The 24259-nt window shown below is 34.8% G+C and overlaps 1 protein-coding gene across 1 annotated transcript in view; it reads left to right on the forward strand.

The window, feature by feature from the left end:
* Positions 1–24259, forward strand: part of SUPT20H (SPT20 homolog, SAGA complex component) — a 46245-nt gene that overhangs the window by 21767 nt on the left and 219 nt on the right. The window contains exons 14-24 of the mRNA XM_044668252.1: positions 2121–2153; positions 2920–3037; positions 4718–4720; positions 7639–7738; positions 7950–8108; positions 10087–10156; positions 11095–11249; positions 14315–14370; positions 18409–18540; positions 21829–21934; positions 23452–23555. Coding sequence (XP_044524187.1) covers positions 2121–2153; positions 2920–3037; positions 4718–4720; positions 7639–7738; positions 7950–8108; positions 10087–10156; positions 11095–11249; positions 14315–14370; positions 18409–18540; positions 21829–21934; positions 23452–23555 — 1036 coding nt within the window. The remainder of the gene's footprint in view (positions 1–2120; positions 2154–2919; positions 3038–4717; positions 4721–7638; positions 7739–7949; positions 8109–10086; positions 10157–11094; positions 11250–14314; positions 14371–18408; positions 18541–21828; positions 21935–23451; positions 23556–24259) is intronic.

Consider the following 24259-nt stretch of genomic DNA (forward strand, 5'->3'; position numbering starts at 1 on the left):
GATGACCTAACCCAGGGATTATGAACCTTTTGGAACTTTTTAGGGACCCTGTGCAATGCTTCACCAAGCCCCCCCCAGACTGTGTGCCCATTCCCGCCCCCAACTGCATGCCCTGCCCTCTAACTGCATGCAGTGCCCCACCTACCCCTGCAGTCAGGGGGTGGGGCTGGGATGCAGGCCAAACCTAGCTCTTTGGGGAGACTCCAATGCCCCCTTGTATTTGGGGGCCAGGTTCCCAGCAGGCCCAAGGCAGGGGCCTGTGCCTGCTCACAGAGAGGTCACACGTGCCATAGGTTCACCATCACAGATCTAACCCATTTCTGTAGATGAAGCATAAATTGTCTCTACAACATTACCAATTATCATTTCCTAGAGTAGACTTTTCCATTTATGGCTAACAAGTATTAAGTAATTTCTTCATATAGCCAGCCTTAAGCTACCTCTCCAACTTCTAAAGGTGGCATTCCTAGTTTTATCCCTGGGGCCAAGCAAAACAAGTTTATTCCTTCTGCCTCCTGACAGCTTTTCAGGTATTTCAGGTATCTAGCTAATATGCCTCTTCTAAGTCTTTTCTCTAGGATAATCCTAATTTTCTCAGCTAATTTCTGTATAGAAGACATTCTAATTACTTTGCTTTCTTGGTTGCCTCCTTCAGGATGCACTCCACCTTCATAGTGTCTTTCCAAAATCAAAAGTTTTCCCCAAATCCCTAATTCCTAAGAATCAAGATGTCATAGGCTAAATTTCATGAAATCTTGGCTTAAATATCAAACAGGGGCTAGAAGTAGCAGTTTTGGAAACAGCTATACCTGCCTGTCTTTGCCTATATATAATATACATGAAGAAAGGGTTTGAATCAAAAAGATTTCCTAGTCAAAGATTTTTTGTGATCTCTGATATTTATTTCTTAAATTGATTAATTTGAAAAGGGATATTGAAGACCATTGGATCTAATGATCCACCACCACTTTACAGTTGAGGAAGCAGAGTCATGACATTGTCTATAGTGTTTATGTGCATTTTTTCCTCCATATCAGCATTAGACTATGAACTCTGTCAGGGCAGGATGTTTATAAAGTGATCTCAGTAATTAAGCCCTGAGGTAGAAAATGTATCAAAATAAGATTCAATTCAACATAGCCTCCTCTATTCAAAGTACTGTGCTAAGTAATGGCAGCACATACAAAAACTACCTTTCCTCAAGAGGTCACAGTTCATGTGTGGGGAATTGTTAATTGAAAGGAAGTGAATTATACTGCCTTGCATCACCTGAAGTCTCTCACTTAAGGCTTAACTCTAAAAAACACTTTCTCTCTGATGTCAATCTTATTTTTGAATGTGTACTATAACTGGTCTCTTCTTTAACCTGTTTTTTACTCTGAGTTCTTTCTTCCACCTTATCACCACTGCTGTATTTTTACTTGTTAGGCAGAAATAAGGACCCAAAAGAAATAATACACCTTAAATTTTTCACCTACAACATATTCCCTGGGCAATAAAATCAAATGGTGAGGCTTACCCAAAAATTTGTTTTAAAAGAGTGGGAACCCCAGGAAGTCATGGAGACACAGATACCAAAGAAATAACTAGTTGAAACATTAAAACCTAGATGTTTATAACAGCAAATGAAATGAGTTAAAAAGATAGACTTGGGGGGGGGGGGGGAAATGGTGGTATTGGACAAAAAAAATGGGGAAAGCAACAGATCAAAGGGCTCTTATGATTATCAAAACATTGCAAATTTGCTTCTGAAAGTTATCTACTACATGTTCTGACACTAGAAATCAACCCCAAAGAGTTTACCAATCATGTAAAGAGGTTTACCTGTTTACCTCAGTTTAGGAAATTTCACTATATATATATATTTTGAAAGGCTGAATTCCTTGAACATTATTTTCATTTCCTTGACTTCAGACAAGTAGTACATTAGATAAGAAATCGAATGTAAAAACTTTGTTTTATGTTATACTGGTAATTTTTTTAAAATTATGATATTCATAGAATTATACTTTACTACTATAACTTTCATTGAAATTTGGCTCTGAATCGAGTTTTCTGCAGCTAACCATCCCACTGCTACAAGAAATGACTCGTATCTTAATTTTTCTCTAATACTTCAGGTTCCTTATTGGATCAAAAACTGATGCTGAAAGGTAAAACAATCAAGTCTTATTTTCTACTTGTTTTGTATTGCGGAAAAAGCACAGAATCAATCCAAAAGGGAATAAATTTGCATGGTACAGAACAAAGTATAATTAGTCAGGAATGAGAAAACCCAAGAGAGTTTCTTTGGCCCCTATTCTTTTATAATATAGTTCGTATGATTTGGGCAGTCATGTCATATCTCTGGCCCTCAGTTCTTTCATTTATAAAATGAAAGTGTTGAATTAGATGAAATCTGGTTTTTTGCTCTAAAATTATAATTTGACAAATACCTAAAATGTAATTTTTTTTAAGCTAGTGAATGGACAGTGCTAAGTGAGGCTGCGATAGAAAGGTGGTTTTCAGTCATTTTAGCTAACAAAAGTATTTTAGCTGGATAAAAGTTGGATTTTTTAAAAAAGCTACAAGTCACAAAAAGCATACATCCATCTTGATGGTTTTGGTTAAACTAAAAAATAGATTGTAATACCATTTGTAGGACATAAAGCACAGATACTAACATTGTCAGATGGGAAATTTAATTGATATGATCCAATCATTGAGTAGGGCCTTTGGTCATTTTTGATGAATGTAGGTACTTGGTTATATACCAAAAACTGAAAAATGGAGTAATTCTGTCAAGGTTAAGCTTGTGCATATAGAAACATTTCATAAGATCTTTGTCATCTATTCAGTACATCTGTAATAAATTAATTTGAAGCAATAGCAATAGAATCTTTTTTTCATATATATAATATACATATATGTTTTTTTCAGAATAATTAGTCAATACCAAGAGTTGATTCAGAATGAAGCCAAATGTCCAGTGAAGATGTCTCATAACTCAAGTGGATCAGGCAATCTTAGTCAACTTTCTCCTGGGAAAGAAATGGAAGTAAGATCAATCAGTATTATTTTCTTGATTAATTTTCCAACCAGAATAGAAAGATTGGGGTTTTTAAAGTTGGATTTTTTTTTTTGCCACCTCATGTACATAATACTTCATAGATCTTGATCTCAACCATGCTACAAATTCTTATTATCCTTTAATTTTTAGTTCCCTATTTAATAGAGTTAAAACTGCTTATGAGTTCTTGTCTATGTACAACTTGATAGTATCAAAAAGGAGTTAAAAGAAGAACCTAACCTGTTATCTACTTTTAAAAGATTGCTTTAATGTCCCACATAAATTCTTTAGTGCCTATAACCCCTATCTAAGTGCTTTATAAATGATTAAATTTTTCATGGCATAAAGTTCTTAGTATATACTATATTTTTCCATTACATTACATTTTTCACTTTTTGACCTTAAGGACCATCTATAATATTGGGAAATTTTTAGGGTCAGCCAGGCCCAGAGACCAGAGGTCCTGGGTTCAAATATGACCTCAGATACTTCTTATCTTTGTGACTCTGGGCAAGTTATTTAACCCCCATTGTCTGAACCTTATTGCTCATCTGCCTTGGAACCAATACACAGTATTGATTCTAAGATGGAAAGCAAGAGTTTTAAAAAAAGAAATATTGAGAATTTTTTGGCCATTCATTGTTTGCTATATTTGGTAACTTTTGCATTTAGAAGCAAATATTCCTAGAGAACTCTACCTCTGTGCTAAAATAGTAAGGTTTATATTAGAACAGTAATTTTTCACAAAATCTTATTTGATTAACCATTATAAATATGTCTTTTCATTCATATTCATTCTATTACGTCAACTTAAGCAAAAAAAAAATGTATCCTTTCCATAATATTCCCCAGATTTTCTCATTCTGAAACTTATTCCTTAGGTCATGTGATTATTAAAAGGCTATTTGTTAAGCATGGTGTAACAGAAAGAATGTTGAATTTTTGAACTATTAACAGCAGGATATGTGATTTTGTCAAGTCACTTCACCTCTCTAAGTAGGATTTCCCTCCTTAAAATGAGGGATTTGGAGTTAAGAATAGGGGTTACTAGCCTTTTTTTCATTGCATGAGCTCCTTTGAAAATCTGGTGAAGCCTAATGCCATTTTTCAAAATAATGTTCTTAATGCATAAAATACCTAGTATTACAAAGGAAACCAATTATATTGAAATACAGTTATCGACCAGCCAAGATGGCGGAGTAGAAGGAAGTAGTACAGCCGAGCTGTCTCCCACAACTACTCCACAAAGATCTAGAAAACGCATCAGACCAAGTCCTGATCGGGAAATCCAAGAAAAAATCACAGTGAGTCATTTTTCTAGTCCATATTGACATAGGAAAGCTAGTAGAGAGGTTTGTGGAAAAGAAGGATGGGAGGTTCTGGAAAAAAATAGAAGATAGGATTGCTGGTGAGGGGGAAAAGAGAAGGAAACAGTTCTAGCCAGGAACATAGGTAAGGGACCTACATGTAGCTAGACAAGAGATAGACGAAGTCCCAGATTTGGTACAGAAAGGCCTAACTTTGTGTAAGGAACAGGGAACATGAGTACCAATAGGTAGCTCTATTAATATCCATTGTTGGGTCACAGATCCAGTTTAGACTGGGTAGGGGCTAGGTCCAAGGCAAAGAGCAGTTAAGAGCCCTAGACTGAGAACTAAAATATAGAAGCAAGTAGTAGCTATGTGGCTCTCACTTGGAGAACTTACTCTAGTCTCAAATCCAGCAGAATAAATTTTAAATTTTGCAGCAGAATAACTAGTTGGCAGAAAGCACAAATTCAAAAGGGAGCCAGCGTTCCTGTCAGTTTGAACCTGCAGAGCTTTCCATCTGGTTGATGGTGGCCAACTCCAAAAGCTGTACAATCCAGCCCCAATCAGGGTACATTAATAGTTATATTGCTTTCCTCCAAATTCTCATGAATTTTTAGTTCACAACAAAAGGGCAGGACCCAATTTCCAATATGGATCAGATAGTTTTAGATAACAGCATATTTGCAGTTTTCCATGCTGACTGTCCCTGAGATCTGGAATAACATAACTCCATGAAAGAAGCAGAAGAATCATGACCACTCTCTCTATAATAGCTTTACCTTAATGTAACCAAAAAAAAAAGTACCATAAAGAGATATTATGTGGTAGTGGCTGTCAAGACACAATCCCAGAAGAGAATGATTCCTAAAACATCTAATAATTAAAAGCTAGAAAACACAGTTTGGGTGCAAGTTCAAATAGAACACCTAGATGAGATGAACAAAGAGTTTTAAAAGAGCTAAAATGACTTTATAAATGAAATGAAGGCATTATAAAAAGCATTTGAGTGGAGAAATAAGAGCACAAAGAGCTAGCAGGCTCCTTGAAAATTAGAATAAATTGAATAGAAGACAATGACTTTGTGAGAAAAAGAAATATTAAAACAAAGCAAAAAAACTGAAAAAAAAATAGAAGGAAATATAAGATATCTCAAATTGGGGGGCAGCTGGGTGATTCAGTGGGCTGAAAGCCTGGCCCAGTGATGGCAGGTCCTAGGTTCAAATTTGGCCTCAGGTACTTCCTAGCTGTGTGACCCTGGACAAGTCATTTAACCCCCCTTGCCTAGCCCTTACAGCTCTTCTGCTTTGAAACCAATACATAGTATTGATTCTAAGGTGGAAAATAAAGGTTTAAAAAAGAAAAGATGCTTCACATTTAAAAAAGCAACTGACCTGGAAAACAGATCAAGGTGAGAGAATTTCAGAATCACCATAAAGCCTTTGAAAGACCAAAAAGTAGCTTTGATATCACAGTTCAGAAAATTGAAAGAGAAAACTTCCCTGACCTCTTAGAATTTGAGGGCCAAGTAAAAATAGAAAAATATCCATCAGTCACTTCCTGAAAAAAACTCAAAACAGAAATTCTCAGGAACATTACAGTCAAAATCTAGAGCTTACAGGTCAAAACAAAACAAAAAACCCTCACAAGTAGCCAGAAATAAAAATGTTTAAATAAAGAACCACTATCAGAATCACACACAATATAGCAGCCACCAATTGAAAAGATCTACATTTGAAATATTCCGGAAAGCAAGAGCTAGAGATTTATAACCAAGAATAATGTACCCAGCAAAACAGTATAATCCTATAGGGGGAAAAAATGGATTTTTGTGAAATAGAGGACTTATAAGCATTCCTGAGGGAAAAATCAGAGCTTGAGTTGAAATACAAGCACTATAGTCAAGAAAAACGACAATTAGATAAGAATGAGCAACTCTAAGGGACTGTACTCTCAACTCTATCATCATTGGAGGCCATAGAGGAAGCCTAATAAAACAGAGGGCTTGGGAGTGATTTTGTTATGTTTTTTCTGATCTTAAAAGAAAAATGGAAAGAGAGAGGAGGAGTAACCAGGGTTTACAAACAAGGAGATGGGGAGGAGTGGACTATTCTTGAACCTTTCTTTCATCTAAACTGATCAAAAGAGGAAAAATGCACATACAATTGGGTACAGAAATATGTTTACTCAGTAGAGAAATAGAAGGAAAGGAGGTATCAGAAGGAGGAATTAGTCCTAATCCAGACAAACTTAATGAAAGAGTAGATAGGTCACAAAGAAGAGTTGAAAAGGAAAGTAAGAAAATGTACAAACCCAAGATTGGGCTCTGGGAGAAGGGAGGCAAGAGAACAGAAGCAAACTACAATTTCAGATGGTTTTTGATAAAATGTTACCCACTTCTGATAGATTTAGAGGTTATTTTGGACACTTGTAATAATATTGTTTTGCTGGACTATTCATATTTGTTATAAGGGTTTTCTCTTTCTTTTTTTTCAGTGGAGGGGGGAGAAAGTTGATATTCATTATTTGAAAAAGACTTAATTTTTAAAATGAAGTAATCAGAATATTTACACACACACCCCACCACCACCACATCAGTTAAAAACTCCTGAAAAAAAGTCTTTTCCTATCATATTCTATGGTATTTCCAGTCCTTCTTGGTATAAAGGACATGAATAATAATGGCTTTTATTTCTGCCTTTTGGCTGGTTTCTTGGTTATCTCTTCTGTATGGTAGTGTTGACATTCAGATGAATAGAATTGCAAATGGTAATTGATTTTAGATATCAGGATCTCATTCTCTGTTTTGCTAGGAGGGTAATAAAGAGAGCATGTCCTCTTGAGGATGGACAAAAAAAATACTTGCTTTTGGCTCTTGTTGGCCTGGAAGTCTCTTCCACCGCTATCAGATTAGCTTTTTAAAAGTATTTTCAAAGCAAAAGGAAAGCTCACATTCTGAAGATATAATTGCAACCCTGGGTAGGACTAAGATTACATTCAAGTGAATATCCTAAGCCTTCCTCTCATTTCCTCTGCCCATTATTGGTAGCCCATAAATCTCACAAAACAAGTAACCTCTCACAAATCAATTTAAACTGACATTGTAGTACTTATTAGATCACCATCCTTGAAATTGATCTCTGTACCACTAAATCTGTTTTGTAGTGAGTAAATTTTTTTTCACTTGAGTTATGTGATTTTATTGTGTTTGACAGTTCCTATGTTTTTGGTAACAATCTTAGCCTTCATAAGTATATATTAATCATTGTTTCTTCTGAATAGCCCGAGAGCTTATTGATTCAGCCATCAGTGTTGGGAAAGGGAGTAAAACATCGGCCTCCACCCATTAAACTCCCTTCGAGTTCAGGAAGTAGCTCTTCAGGTAATTCAGTCCTTCCATTTCCTCTTTATTTTGCCCATGTTTTTATTTTTCTGTGGAGGATGGCCTTGGATAACAACTGATTAATTGTAAAAACAGTGTGATAAAGATTAATCTGTTAAAACTTTTTTGACTTGCATTTGTAGCTTTACATAATTAAAAACCTCTCCTGTGAAATAGTTCAAAATAATAATATAAATTTATTCTTTTTCAGGTAATATTTTTAGTCCACAGCAATCAGGCAGCCATCTTAAATCCCCAACTCCTCCCCCCACTTCTAAGCCACCTGGTCTTTCTCGGAAACCTTCCATGGATCTTAGTCAAGTTAGCATGCTTTCTCCAGCTGCACTGTCACCTGCCAGCTCATCACAAAGTGAGTCACAACCTAAATTCTCCATTAAATATTCATAGGCTTTTGCGTTAGTGCATTCCAAGACAACTTCTTGGCCAATGGAATAATAAAACTTAAATGTACAGTGGGCCCCCAACTGTATCAGTTTTGCAAAGGTGCAGGCAGGTCTCTTGTTGATTATATGTACTTTATGTTTATTGTATTGTATGTTTTTATGTATTTATGTATGCACCCTTGTGTATACGTTTCTAATACATTTGCTATCTGTGTTACTTTTTTCCTTTAAAAAAAATATCCTGATAATTAATGTTGACAGTGAGATTCCAAAGTGTTCTTGATACCAGTGTACCTTGGACCACTTTGCATTTTACATAAGTTATACAGCAGATTTGATAAAATTGTCTTAGGGGATACAGCAGTTATATCTTTGTGTATGTAACAATCTGTTTAGTCCTGAGGTGGTAATACAATAAATTAAAAGCTGATTTAAAAAAACAACACTCCTATACTGTTTTATAAATCATTGTCGATTATAAAACTGTGATAATGATTGTAAAGCATTATATTGAAGATGTTAAAATAGAACTTTTTTCCAACCAAGTGATTTCAAAGGTTTAGATGTCAGTTAACATGATTACTATAATTCTAGCTCGGTGTTGAACTAAATTCTTCAAATAAAAATGAATCTTAAGACATTTTAGAAACAGATTTGTCCAAAGAAGCTACATTCCAGTTTTTACATTTTTTAAATAGACTTTGTGTACTGAACCTTTTAGTACATGGCACAGTGGTAGAGTGTGGTTCTCTGCATTAGTTATAAGCATCTTCATCCTGATAGCTCAAAAGGTGTAATTTTTCTGCCTTCTTGTTTTGCACAAAGAAAAACAAAAATCTTTGATAAATTCTCTAAGTCTTCTTCACACCTTCTTATGTTGGGGGTATGGATTATGTTACTCTACTGCACACGGTTGTTACTAGAAGTAAGGGTTGGGTGACAGCTTCTGGACATTCACATTTCTTTCCTTTCTTTCTGCAGGACATGAAAGCTAAAAAAGAAAACACCTCAAGAGCTTTTGGTTTTGCTTTTTTTTTTTGTTTTCTTTTTTTTAAATTGATAAACTGTGCGTACTGCATTCACAACAGATTTTCTATACATTCTACATTTAAAGAGAAATACACAGTTACTGTTAAAGATACAGTATTTTCACCTTTAAGATATTTGCATTATTATTGGCTTTTATGATTTGGGTGAACTATGTTAGAAATAATATTTATTCATATATATAGGTGCCCAATTTTTTTGTTTATTGGCCAAACCTAATTTATTAATACTGTTATCAGTTTGATTCAGATTTATCAAATTATTGTAGAAATTATATAAGTATAAAAGTTAAATCAATTTTTAAATGATTCATGATAAGTGAATTTGGGTTACTTCAGAACTTTAGTAAAAAATGTATATATACATACATATATAATAAGAATTTTAACTTAAATGGATGTTGGAAAAAATTCAAATTTGTATTAGCATTGTAATAGTAAAACTGCCACTAATGGACTTTATAGGTGATATACTGCATCCTTAATTGTGATTGAGTGTAGCAACACTCTTGTATCATATGTAGAAATTAACACTGCAGTTTACTGCTTTAAAAAAAACTGAAACAAATTGTCAGTGCTAAGTAAGATTCCATTAACCTTATTTTAAAAAGGACTGGCCTTTTATAACAAACTAGCACTTTTTATTTTTCTCAATGAGCAGGATCTGGAACTCCTAAGCCATCTACTCCTACACCAACCCCTTCATCGACCCCACACCCTCCTGATGCTCAGAGCTCAACTCCTATTACCCCTTGTGCCACCCCTACTCCCCAAGATTCAGGCTTCACCCCTCAGCCCACTTTGTTAACCCCGTTTGCTCAGCAGCAAATGTCTCTGAGCCAGGCAATGCCTGTAATGACCATTCCTCTTTCCACCATGGTAACATCTATAACTACAGGAACCACGTCTACTCAAGTCATGGCAAACCCTGCTGGACTTAACTTCATCAATGTAGTGGGCTCTGTATGGTAAGTTTGCTTTGCTGCTGTGTTTTCTCGTTAATATACATGAGTTGTAACCCTTAGACGTATTTTCAGAAAGATTCAATGCCCAAGAAAAAAAGATGGTTCTAAATTTCCTAGGCTAAAGTCTATCGTACTTAAATGTAAAACCAAGAATAAATTCTACATTATCTAAATGTGAAAATTATTTTAGTTTAAATGTAGATATGAATACTTCCAAAATTATGCATGTTTAACTTTTAGAAAAGATAACAGCTACAAATAGTGCATTATAGCTCTTCTTATTGAAATATTATCTCAGTGTTTCTTCTTGTTCTTTATACTCACAAATAACAGTGAAATCTTAAAGAGTGAATTTCTCAATATTACATCCTTTTTAGCTTTCTCTTTTGACAGAATCTTTTTTTCATTTTCCCATGTTACATTTTTTAAAGATTCTTTTTATTATATAAAGTACATAGTTTCACTAGCCTGAAGTCAGTATATAGCATAAAAAGAACAAGAAAATAGTCTATGCACAAGGAAAAGAAAGGAAACGCACATGTATAATTTGATACCAATTTTTATAAGCAAATTATGTTGTTGTTTTTTTCCCAAAAGAGCTTCTAACTGCTTCTAGAATTGATTCTGTCAAGAGTTTAGTAGATTTACATTTCCTAATGAAAATGTATGCAAAAAGGCTAAATCATTGCTAAAGCTATGCTATCACAAACAGATTTGTCAAAATAGATGGGTCAAAAAAAAAAGTCCCAGTAAAATTTGGGGGGTTTTGTGCATTTCACACAATCATGCATTTTTAAAGAGAGATAAACTGATGAGTAGACTTAACCTAGTCACCATCACTAGTGACTGTAAATTTGTCCAGAGTTAAATGTTTATTGCTGTCAAAGAGAAAAAATTTGTTACTATTTTGTATTTAATACATGTTTTTTCCTCATCTGCAGTGGAGCACAAGCATTGATGAGCAGTTCAAATCCCATGCTCGGGTGTAATACTGGTGCCATAACCCCTGCAGGTTTAAATCTGAGTGGCATTTTACCTTCAGGAGGTCTGGTACCAGGTGCATTGCCAGCTGCAATGCAGTCAGCCTCTCAATCAGGTGAGTATATTTTAAATAATATAATCATGAAGAGAAAATGTTTATGTAGTCAAGACAGTATCACTTTAAATATGAAAATACAAGCCTTTGACTTCGCTACATATAGTACATTATCTTACCGTGATCATTGAGGACTTTGGCTTCTTATTTATTATAAAACTGAAAATGTTAAACTTGTAAATGCCATCAAGAGTGTTTCTTTGTAGCATTCTTAAATCTATAAATTATTTGAATTTGATTTGCCTTACGAGAGCTATACTAATGGTGACTTAAGTAGGCTCTTTGTTGCTCAAAGAGGGGTTGTTCCAAATGACCTTTGAGTTCTCTTCCAATTCAAATTCTGTGATTCTTTGTATAAATGCTTCCTGTAAAGATCATTTAAAACAGTATTAGAATACAAGTGCTTAGTAAAAAGCTGCTATTGCCAGACGAGCTAGAAATAAATTCAAAGTACTTTTTATGAGACAATTTGAAAAAAATCAAGTTTTTCCTCATCAGTTACAAGAATGAGAAAGCAAATAGTTCACCTTCAAATCAATTTAACTTGTTAAGATGTTTTCCTGACTCTAGAAAATGAATTCAAGATGTATAGAATTTTTTTAAGTTGTTGGTTTCACTTTTTTATAAGGAATTAAAGAGCCTTATCATTTATTTGGGATTTTGCCTAAAAGAAAATCATTGAGTCCAGTTGTGATTTAACACAAATGTATTGTATAGGGGCAGCTAAGTGGCTCAGTGGATAGAGAGCCAGGCCTGGAGACAAGAGATCCTGGGTTCTAATCTAGCCTCAGATACTTTCTAGCTGTGTGACCCTGGGCAAGTAATTTAATCCCAGTTGCCTAGCCCTTACTACTCTTCTGCCATGGAACTGATTCTTAGTGTCGATTCTAAGAAGGTAAGAGTTTAAAATAAAATGTTTGCAATTGCCTGTACAAAGGCCTTTGAGATTCCTACAGTTGAGTATTCTTCTTCTACCTTATTAGACTTCATTTTGTTATATAGCCAGATGAAATTGAAAATAGTATTCAAAATTGAATTTTCCATCGATATACTTACCTTAAGAGTCATGACTTCAGTTCTGAGAGGTCGGAACTTTTTAGGAACTAGAGTTATATAAAATAGTTATGACTCATGTATATGCATTGGATCCCCAATATTCTCTTGATAGTAGATTTGAGGTGGTTTAAAGCTATACAGAGGCCCTACATGATACAGGGATACTAGTATGCTTAATGACACTGTGTCACACAATACTAAGTCATTTGGCAAGAGACAGAAGCATGCAAAATTTTAGGATTTTTCCCTAACAGATTAGAGTTGTTCCTTGATTCATGAGTGAAATAAGCCTCCCTCTTTTTGGACTCTCCGTAGAATTTATTTGCAAGCTTAGCTTAGCACTTATTATGGCTTATTATGCATAGCACTTATTATAGCTTCTCTGATTTTATGCAGCCTTCATGCTTTATTAAAATCATATCATGGGGCAGCTGGGTGACTCTGTGGATAGAAAGCCATGCCTAGAGACAGGAGGTACTAGGCTCAGGTCTGACTTCAGACATTTTGTAGATGTGTGACTCTGGGGAAGTCAATTAACCCCCATTGCCTAGCACTGGGATGGCAAACCTATGGCACATGTGCCAAAAAGGGCACACAGAGCCATTGCCTGCCAGAGTTTGTTGCTAAAAAGCCAGAGGGACTTGGGGAAGGTGCTCTCCTCCCCGTTTCAACTATGCTGAGGACATTTTTTCACTTTACCTACCTCTCTTCACAGCAGCCCAATGGGAATACTTCTTTTCTCCCCTATCTGTGGGAGGGTAGAAGGTGCACAGCATGGGGTTGGGGGGTGGGGGCATGATACATGGTCTCTAAAAGGTTTGCCATCATTGGCCTAGGCCTTACTGCTCTGCTGCCTTGGAACCAATACACAGTATTGATTCTAGGACAGAAGATAAAGGTTTTTATTTTAACAAAAACACATCACAGGTATTTCTGAGAAATGTTATAAATATATAGTCTGCCAAGGTTCAATTTAGAATATGAGGAATTTGGCTTCTGATGTTGGGCTGGGTCTTTTTTGAGTTGTGGCCTATCTAGATTAGTTGAAATACTTTTCTCAAGTAACTAAAAATAAAATGTCCTGAAGTATCAGTATGGTCTCTTTTCCCAGTTGTATACTTTAAGTCTCAAATCTACAAGTATGTGCACTGCCTACATAGAAGATTTGAAATATATAGTCATTCAATAAGCATTTTAAAAAAAACCCTTACCTTCTGTATTAAAATTGATACTAGGTATTAATGCCATGAAAGAATAGTGGTAAGGGCTAGGCAGTTGGGGTTAAATGACTTACCCAGGGTCACACAGCTAGGAAGTGTTTAAGATCAGATTTGAACCCAGGACTGCCTATCTCTAGACCTGGCTCTTTTATCCTTTAGCCACCTTGCTGCCCCAAACAGGCATGTTATATGCCAGGTACTGTGCTAAGTATTGGGGAGGCTTAGATAAGCGGGCAGAAATATGACTTTTGTCTTATAGGAGCTCATGCTATTGTGAGAGACAACCTGCAAATGTTTATGTATGTACAAGATAAATATATAGTATAAATGAAAGATATCCCCACTCAAAAATCATGATTGTAGTGATATTCATGGTGCCTGCATAGTACTATGCTAGTCATCTGCCAAGAATAATTCATTAAGAAGTTCTAGGTTCTAAAATTTACCACTTAATTATAATCAATATTATCTAAAAAATGTTTCATTACTATGTCAAATATAAGGTGTTGGACAAAGTACAAGCAAAACTAAAAATAGTCATGATTTATTGAGAACATTTTTTAAAATTTTGAATATTTTCCCATAGTTACATGTTCTTTCCCTCTCCCTCAACCTACTCCCTTGCCCCCGCCCCACCCCATAGCTGACACACAATTCTACTGGGTTGTTACATGTGATAACATTTTTAAAATAATGTTGGTGGACAATTACCAAATTCAAACCTATTTTAATGTATTAGATTGTTGTGTTGATTCCTTTTTATAATTCAAAAAACCTTTTCTTTGTCAGGTGTTCCCTTTGGTTTAAAAAATACTTCCAGTCTCAGGCCTTTAAATCTACTCCAGGTAAATAAGGATTCTATTTTATCACAGTTCTACTATATGTGTATATGTTTAAGATATGATAGTACAGGGGCAGCTGGGTAGCTCAGTGGATTGAGAGCCAGGCCTAGAGACAGGAGGTCCTGGGTTCAAATCCGGCCTCAGACACTTCCAAGCTGTGTGACCCTGGGCAAGTCACTTGACCCCCATTGCCTACCCTTACCAATCTTCCACCTATAAGTCAATACATAGAAGTTAAGGGTTTAAAAATTAAAAAAAAAAAAAAAAGATATGATAGTGCATACTGATTATTTTTAGCATGTGAGGAGTTTTATCAGGAGTATATTGAAAGTCTACAAATATTGCCAGGAAACTGAGAAGGCCCAGTCAAAATTGTGTCCCCATTCTGACTGGTCTTGGCACTTCTGAAGGGGAAGAATTGATCTAATCCTGAAAGGTAGAGAGAGAAAATGTAGTTCTACCCTGGGTTATATAGTTTTAATTTTGGATTTGTCCATTACTAAGCATTATGGTCTAGTATATGATATTAAATGCTATTTTTAATAAACTTTATTATACACTTAAAAATCGTAATCAATAAACTTGAATGTTTTCATACACAAAGAAGTTCAGAAAATATGAAACCATGAATCCATTACATACAGTTTATTCCATTTAATATGTTATATGTAACATTGTAAAAGACCCACATTGTTCTGCTTTTCTCTATCTGCATCTGAACATCTTCCTGATCCCTAATTTTTTTTTTTGCTGTTTCACTGATATTCTTTTATTTCCTTTCTACTCTTTTAGTGCAAAAGTTTTAGACTTAACTGTGTATTGAAGAGGCATATAGTGATGGCCGCTAGCTATAAACCAAAAAAGAATATGTTTGTATATACTTGTGGAAAATACTATTAGATCTCATTAGTCTTTTATGTCTACCTAGAAATACTGATAATTACTACCATCAGGATCTAATTTAGGTAGGAGATGACCCTTTTTAATACAAGTATGGAGGGACATGACTAATATTTCTAGCATGAACTAATGTATTAGGCTTTTACCACATTTAATTGTGTTTCAGAGGATATGTATGATTTAACTTCATCTATTTAGGTCCTTATGACATATGATAACAAATGTCCACAGTGAATGTGTTATGATCCAGTTGCCAGTATTTTTTTTAACCCACACCTTCCATCTTAGAATCAATACTTGATCCTAAGGCAGAAAAGTGATAATGGCTAGACAATAGCTGTTCACTAACTCGCCCACACAGCTAGGAAGTATCTGAAGTCAAATTTAAACCCAGGACCTTCCATCGGCCTGGCTCTCAATCCACTGAGCCACCTGCCCTTGCCAATACCTTTCTAACTGCATCTAATCAGTCTGGGTTGACAGAAATCAGTCCTAAACAGAAAGCTAATTTAAAGCTCAAGAAATGTTCATTTAGATTTTCTTTTAAAAAAACTTTATTGGGTTAAGAAATAAAATTAATAGTTATTGAATGAGTACAAATCAATGTAATAGTCTATGTAAATGGTTTTTTACTTCCCCAAATTTTTATTAATCGATGAAGTTACAGTTGTGAGATTTTAGCTAAACTTTTCAATAGTTAAGTAGTTTTTATTTTATCTCTTCCCCTGTCCCATCACGTCACACAAACGCACGCATGCACTTTGGATAGCATAAAGATGAAAGTGCTGACACAGTGGCAAGAAAGGGATTTGTTGAAGGATTCAGTAAAGTCCAGTAGAAGAGAGAAAGAGACTGTCAAAGAAGCAGATCTTTGATTAGTGAGATGACAACTGATTTAAAACCACTTAAGTTTTATATAAAAGCCAGTGAATCAGCATCAAAGAAGAGAGAAGGTATTTGAGAAAATGGTCTCCATCCTAGTAACTCATCCAAGAAGTTCTATTGCAGAAAGTTTTTTCCTAGGTTTTAGATAACTCCCTTAATTCCAGACTAGCTACAGCTTTATTTTGAAATTTTCTGTGCCTCAGATTTAGAGTTTATTTGATAAAACAGAATTCACGCAGTTTGTTTTTTAATTTTACAGATATAGAGAGAACAAGAAAATTTCACACCATATTCTTTCTTTCTGAGTTTAAATTTGGTTATCTTTGGAAATGTGGAATGTATAGAATAATCCCATTTCTTTGATTTACAAAAAAGCAGAAAAGAAACTGAGACTCCATTATTAATACTATTTGTCCAAAGTGGAGAACCAGTCGGGAAAACTAAGCATAAGCTTGATCTGTCCTTACTAATACTCATTCCTTAGCCATTTGTTTTTGTTTTTGTTTTTTTGGTTGGGGGGATGATGGTAGGTGAAACATTTCATATATAAACCATATTTATAGTTACTAAATATTTTATACATTAGCAGATTGTTCATATAAAACAGGCTTAGTGATTCATCTATAGGAAGGGGGCTTGGACTTAAAATTCTTCTCCAAGTCTTGTGCTTTTTCCATGTTTGCATGCTTTGTCTAATTTAAGAACCTACTTCTGTTCTATTAGTGCATGTGCCAGACAGCTGAGACAGCATGGCATAGTGGATAAGAGAACCAACCTTAGAGCCAAGAAGACCTCTGGTATATTCTGGTTATGTGGTCCTAGGCAAGTGACTTATCCTCTCAGTCTAAGAAATCCAAGATTCAAATTGCAGAGAAGGTGCCAGCCTGCATTGAATAGAGAGTTTCTTTTCCAGGACCTTCTTATACCAAAGAAATCACAGGTCCAGTGCCAATCTCTTACTATTGCTAAAAGGGCCACGGAATGAAAAATTTATTTGCATATGAACCATTATAGGAATTGTTTGTGTAGCTGTACACAAATGCCAAGAACTTCAAAAGTATTTACAGATTAAAATTCTAATCCATAACAAGTTAGCTATTAATTCCCATTTAGTTAGTAATAAACTTAATTTTTTATTCTAAATCTGGTGCATGCCTTTATTATGATTCTAATTTTTTAAAATAACAAATCTTTTCCCATTTAAATCAAGATTCCAAAATATCAACAGTAATGTAATATAAATCTAAAGGTGGAAGCAGGAAGATGTAGGTTGAAATCCTGCCTCTGTGAATTTAGGCAAATTATTCAATCTCTCAGCCTAGGTGAATCTGCATTGATAGTTTCCTCATCAGGAAGGTGCCATGACATTTTTTTTTTAAAAACTGGACAAAGAAAGTTCCTAAAACAATATGTGGGCAACCGAGTTGTGTGTGTTCTTTACAAATGGCCTTTAGCTTTTCATCTCTTTTAGAAATTCCCTCTAGAACCTAACAGAATCTGGGTTTTTCTTTAGTGAAGTTCACAAAGGGATTTATCCTGAGGTACTTGGATAGTAATTTATCATCTCTGAAAATAAAACATTTGTTAGTAAAAATATTAAAAATTTGCCTTTTATTTGTATTAAATCTTCAAAATTACTCTCTCCATTCTGGACAACCACAGCCTAGCTAAAGGGAACCCAGGATTCCCTCTCCTTTCTGACCCTCAGACCTCCTCCTCTTTCCCAATGGTAATGGGCTGTTCATGTGAGGTAGACATCGTAATGATACATACCTTTGGCACTGTAGTTGTGTCCTTAGTACCTACATCCTGCTGTCCTGCCCCTGAACTCTCTTCTATGTGTTGTTTTCCCCAATTAGAGTGAGTTCCCTAAGAATAAGAACTGTCATCTTTTTCTGATATCCCCAGTTCTTGTCAGTAATAAGTGCTTAATAAGTGCTTTTTCAATTCATTTTAGAAATCATGTCCAAACAAGTTGTTGGGAATGTATTGTTCATATTGGGATCAAGTGAATTGAGCACTGACTAGAATTTTTTTGAGATTTCCGGTGTGATTTTGTCTTAGAATATGTCATTTAACTTCCCTGGGCCTCAAGTTTCCTCGTCTTTGAAGTCAGGGGATGCAACTAGATGTTTTTGAGACCCCTTCCAGTTCCAAATCTTAAGATCCAATGATCCAGCAATTAAAATTTCATTTTAAAATTATATGGAAATAATGTGAATATAGCCAATTAACAATTTTTAAATTCCTTAACAGCTTCCAGGAGGTTCACTCATTTTCAATCCACTCCAGCAGCAGCAGCAGCAGCAACAGCAGCTCTCTCCCTTTTCTCCACAGCAACAGCCTCAGTCCTCTACGACTTCAAGTCCTCAGCGGCCAGGAGAACAGGTATGTGCTTTCTTTGTTCTTGGGTAGGACTGTCCACCAACATTTATTGTGTATATAATAATGATAATGACTAGATTAAGTTATAAAGCACTATATAATTATAATGGGACATGTCCTATATAGTAGAGAAATGGGGAGAAGTTTGATAATGTAATATGAATTGTTTGATTTTCAATTTAACTTCTTTTTTTAAAACAATTTACATGTATTATAACCCATAATTCTCATTATTCCCTTCTCCTTAATTAAACTAAAGCTAAAGGAAAAAAAATCCTTACCGTAAGCATACATTGATCCTATATTGGTCACTGTGGTTTATTCTTGTGTTAGTCAGATCTCTAGAAGTCTTTCAAAATAGTTTTTTGTTACAGTATTGCTGTCATTCAGTAAATTGTTCTTTGAGTTCTGCTCATTTTACTTTGTATCAATTGTTAGAGGTTTCTCCAGTTTTCTTTGAATTTGCCCTTTTTTTCATTTCTTTATGACACAATCATCCATTTCACTCATATACCACAATTTGTATAGCCATTTCCTAATAAGAAGCTAGCCCTTTAGTTTCTAATTTTTTGCTCCTACATAAAGAATTGCTATGAATATTTCTATACATGTAGTAGTTTTCTTTTGGGGATATAGGCCTGTTGGTGGTATAAATGTGTCAAAGAATTATGCACAATTTAATAACTTTGGGGACATACAAAATGCATTCAAAGGATGAAATCATGGGCTTAGATTGGTCTAGTCAGGAGACTCATGGCTTTTATGGAGCTAGTACTGCCCAAGAAGCAGTGTTTTGGAACCAGTTCTCACCTTCTGGAGGGGTGAGCTCTTATCATAGACCTCAGAAGGTGTCAACTCTGATCATAGGATTCACAAATTTCTGGAGTTGTTACCCATCATTGTAGTAAGTGACTTGCGAATTCCTCCACCTAGTTCTAGGTTTTGTTGGTTCTAACCAAAAGTGGACAAAGGAGAGTTAATCTTGTCTTTACAGTCTAGTGAGTTACTAAGTAGGGGTACTTAAGTTATTGTTTAACCAAGTGTTTACTCAAAATAGACAAAGGGAATAAAATAATTCCCTTTCACACTTCCTTTAATAAGGGTTTAGTATCCAAGACATAATAAGCACATAAATTCCTCAGTAGACAAATAGTCAAAGAATATGAACAGTTGTCAAAAGAAAAATTGCATATTATTAACAATCACATGGAAAGGTTCTTTCAATCACTAACAATATAAATGCAAATCAAAACAACTCTTGAGGTTTTACCTCACCCTGTAAATTGACAAAGATGACCAAAAAAGCCAATAGTCAATATTAAAGGGGTTATGGAATGATAGGCATACAAATATAGTTTTGGTGGAGCTATGAAATGGTACTAGCATTTTTGGAAAGCAATTTGGAATTATGCAAAATAACCTTTCAACAAGGCTATTATTGACTTGATGTTACTCAGTTTATTCACTAACATTGCTGTTTTTGTGGTAGCAAACCATTTAACTCAGCTCCTTGCTACTCTATAATCTTGTTTTACTCTTTTTCACCCATTCCTTAACCCAGCTAACTTGCCTCTTTGTTCTTTTTCCCCTTCCATCTCCTGTCTCCATGCATTTGCACTGGCTGACTATCTTCTCAACTTTATACTCTTAACATATACAGGAAGCTTTTTGTGCCCTCTCCTTTGTAGTCCCTTTACTTCCATATTATCTCCTTATTTACACTGTGAAAAATCTTTACATAGTCATATGCATATTTTTCCTTCATTAAAATGTGAGCTCTTTAAGTGTAAGAACCATATTTTTTGCTTTTCTTTGTATTCCTGCAATGCCTAGATCAAAAGTGTTTAATAAATGCTTAAGTGAGTAACTGAACTACAGCTCAGTGGTTGTTTAAAACCTATGTAGAGCCTCATTTAGGAATATAATCAGCATTCCTTTCAATGTGTGTTAGCATCTGCACTTTGTAGCACAACAGGGTCTCTCATTCTCCTACCATTAAGAAAATAATTGTTCTGCCATAATAATGGCATCAATTTTTATATTCAGGAAAAGATTCTTTTCATTTTGATGGGCCTCTCCTTTGGTTCAATGCAAATCTACCTTTTGGCATAGACTGTATATTATATCTAAATGTCACTAAATCACAATAGCATATGATACTTTATGCTCCAGGAAAAAATAGTGTTGAATTTATGCAGAGTTAATGTTCTTCTATACCACATTTTTCAAAACTAATAAAGAATTATCTAATTTAAAGAATTACCAATTATTCTGAAAATACATGGCAAACAAATTTGGACAACTCTTGGCAGATAGTTTTTCTTTATTGAATTAATATTTTAAAAAATACAAATCTACACATTTGAAAGTTTTCTTTTTAAATGAATATACATAGCTGCTGTACACATAACAGCACAAATTTAAAATCCATATACATATATAACCAGTATCATTGTATAAAAATGACAAGATTAATTGAACAATTCTGTATAGGACAAACTATCACTTGCTTTACAAATTAAAAAAGATAAAATTGGTTTTCCCCTGCTAAAATTATGACACTCCTCTATAGTTTATATTCATTCAGTATACTCTCCCCCTAGTAATATACTCGATTGAGTTTCTTGTAAGATTTGCATCCTTCAGACTAATTTTCAGCTTAGATAGTTCCAAATCATTAGCCATATCTGAGCCTCCACTATCACTGCATTATTGTACAAACTGTAGATTTCCTAGGCTGGATGTAGACACACCTTTTGATATTTTATATTTCTGCCCTCCCTGGCGATGAAAAATCAAATATCTATTTCCAAAGGTGTGGTAACTTTAATGATAGTGGCAGTGCAGTTCTTGTAGTGGAGAATTGTTGCTAACTCAACCAAAGTATCTTTTCCAACCCTTGAACAGTCAGATTTACCCAAATCTCAGTGATTTCTGGCCCTCTTTTGGCCTACACTAGTCTATTTACAATGGCATCGTGACATCCAGTAATAGCCCTTGATCAAGTGAAGGTTTCATAGAACTTTGAAGTCTGAGTTAGATAAAATTGTGTTACTGATTCATCTAACAAATGTGAGTGCTGGTTAGGGAGTTTTAAAATTCTTATGCTCTGTTGTTTTTTTGTTTTTTTCTAAAACAAGTCTATTGTAAGATTGTAAATATCCTTTTAAAGGGGAAAACTTTTAAATCAGATTGTTTAGAGGATTTTTCTTTTAACTATCAAAGAAGTAAAATCTCTTCCTTGAGACATGTTGTTCAATACTGGCTTTTTGCTTTTTCATTTGTTTTCAGAGTTCTGAACCAGGTGCAGCCAGTCAAGACCAGGCCTTGTCTGCTCAACAAGCTGCTGTTATTAACCTGACTGGAGTTGGGAGCTTTATGCAGTCCCAGGCAGCCGGTATGTCAGTGCTTAACTTATGCTGTATTTTCAAGCAAAAAGTACTCAATCCAAAATTCACTTGCCATTTTTATTTCACCTTTTGAATTATTTTTTTCTTTTCCTTTCCAGGCAAATGATAACTGGGGACTTAAAGTAGAAAGTAGAGTTGGTCTTAATGTGTGAATTCTGAGATCTGTCAGTTGAGGGCCCTCTTAGTTTTTCCATTACATGAAGTTGTAGTTGATCAATTGCCTGGCCCTCCACAGATTACTAACTGTAGTTGTTCCGCATGTTACAGTTACTGTTTTGCACAGTTACTAAATTAATTGGGGAGTTAGAAAACATCTTTTGTAAATGTCAATCAGTAATTGTGCACATTATCTGCTTATTTATATGAATCCTTTTCTACATTTTATCTTTTTTTTTCTGTCAGTTTGCATATCCACAGTCTATTGGGACAAATCAGTTAACTACTCTGCTTCACTTCCTCATCTATAGTTTAGGGATGGGACTAGAAGGAGAACCCTAAGGTCTATTTATAAGAAATAATTCATTAGAAATGTAACTTGAATCATTAAAACTGCAATTAAAATAGTAATCCATATTGCGTATAAGTCAGATACTAGGGGAATAGCTATTACATGGAACACATTTAGAAGGTCACTCAATTTTGGGAATCCCGTTACTTATTCTATTCCCTACTCAACCCCCACATAACAGCACCAGAAATGTGAACATAGGTACCATTTAATATATGGAAGGAATGAACTTTTGGAAACAAGCAATTAGTAATTGTTATTCCTAGTTTTGAATTATAGCATAGGTATGATGATACCTACAAAATGGTTTAGTGGAAAGAGCAATGAATTTCAAGTTGTGTTGTGGGTTCTAGTTCTGGCTCTGTCACTAACAAGCATGTGACGTTGGATAGAAATTACTTAAATTCTCTGGGCCTTGAGTTCTCTACCTTGGAAATTAAGGAGATTGGACTGAATAATTACTAAGATTCTTTCCAGTTCAAATTCTGTATTTTTATCAAAATGAATGACCCATATTTTGTTCAAATATTGTTTGACATCAACATAAGCCATTGTCTCAAAACACTCATTTGGTATCTATAAGTTATCTTATTTAAGCTATCTTTCTGCTCCTGAGAACATCAGAAACCTATATACTTTTTAATCTTATGGGTAGCAGTTTTTGATACTGGAAAAATACCTTCCAAAATAAACAGCAAGATTTTATTCCAAACTTAACATTGAGTTCCCCTCTTACACCCCACCCCTCAAAAAAAACCTTAAGAATGTACAAGTTCTATATGAAAACTTGTTGCATGTCCACAAAGCTTTATAACCTAATTGCATGTTTCAACTAACAAGTGATTACATTTATTCTGAAATGTTTGTGATTTTATACCTAGAATTAATCATACTGACAGCCTTTCTATTATCCCACTTTTCTGTGTTGCCATTTTCTAACTCTGATAACCTTCAAACCTTTTTGACTGGCCTGCTTTCCCCTTCTCCTTTCTGTAGTGTTGTCTCAGCTTGGCTCTGCCGAGAACAGACCTGAGCAAAGCCTTCCTCAGCAGAGATTCCAGCTCTCCTCTGCCTTTCAACAGCAGCAGCAACAGATACAAGTAATCCAGCAACTTCACTCTGATTACATTTTTTAAAAAATACAATTCTAAGCTCCCAAAGTGCCCCTAATACTCTGGTTTAGTTTTCTCTTAATTCTTTTATGCACTATAATATTCAGTAAATAAAGTTAGTAGTCAATTTAGCATCCAGAGTTCCAACATACTGATCATTTGACTTTTGATATTTAACATTTTATACATTCAAGTCATCTTTTTCTAATTCAACATTCAAGGAGTCCTGGCGACACATTACCAGTTCTTCCCAGTTGCCATTCTAATTTCAAAACCAAAGAATGCTTAAGTGCAAGTATTTTTGACATTATAGTGCAGAAAATATAGCAGCGTTCATACTACTAAATGTCATAATTTCTGGTGTTTTTAATTATTTTAGTATAAATAACCAATATAGCAAGGAAAAGGAACTTGAAACTTGAGATGTAATTATATTGTTACAAACTCCCACCATGAACCAAGTTGGTAACTGAAGTTGCTGAGTTACTACAGTAATAACTGACAGGGCAAAATAACAAAAAAAAATTGAAGTTGATCCATGATCTTTAAAAGGCCCTCAGCAGGCTTCCGTGCCACTGGTGCTGCTTGACTGTGCATTGATTGTCTCAATGTGGTACAGTCCCCTTTTTGTTATTACGGTGCTTTCTCACTTTCAAGTTTTGTTATTTTCCACCATTCTTTCTGAAGAAAAG

Source organism: Gracilinanus agilis, chromosome 3 (genome assembly GCF_016433145.1).
Source record: "Gracilinanus agilis isolate LMUSP501 chromosome 3, AgileGrace, whole genome shotgun sequence".
Taxonomy (NCBI): domain Eukaryota; kingdom Metazoa; phylum Chordata; class Mammalia; order Didelphimorphia; family Didelphidae; genus Gracilinanus; species Gracilinanus agilis.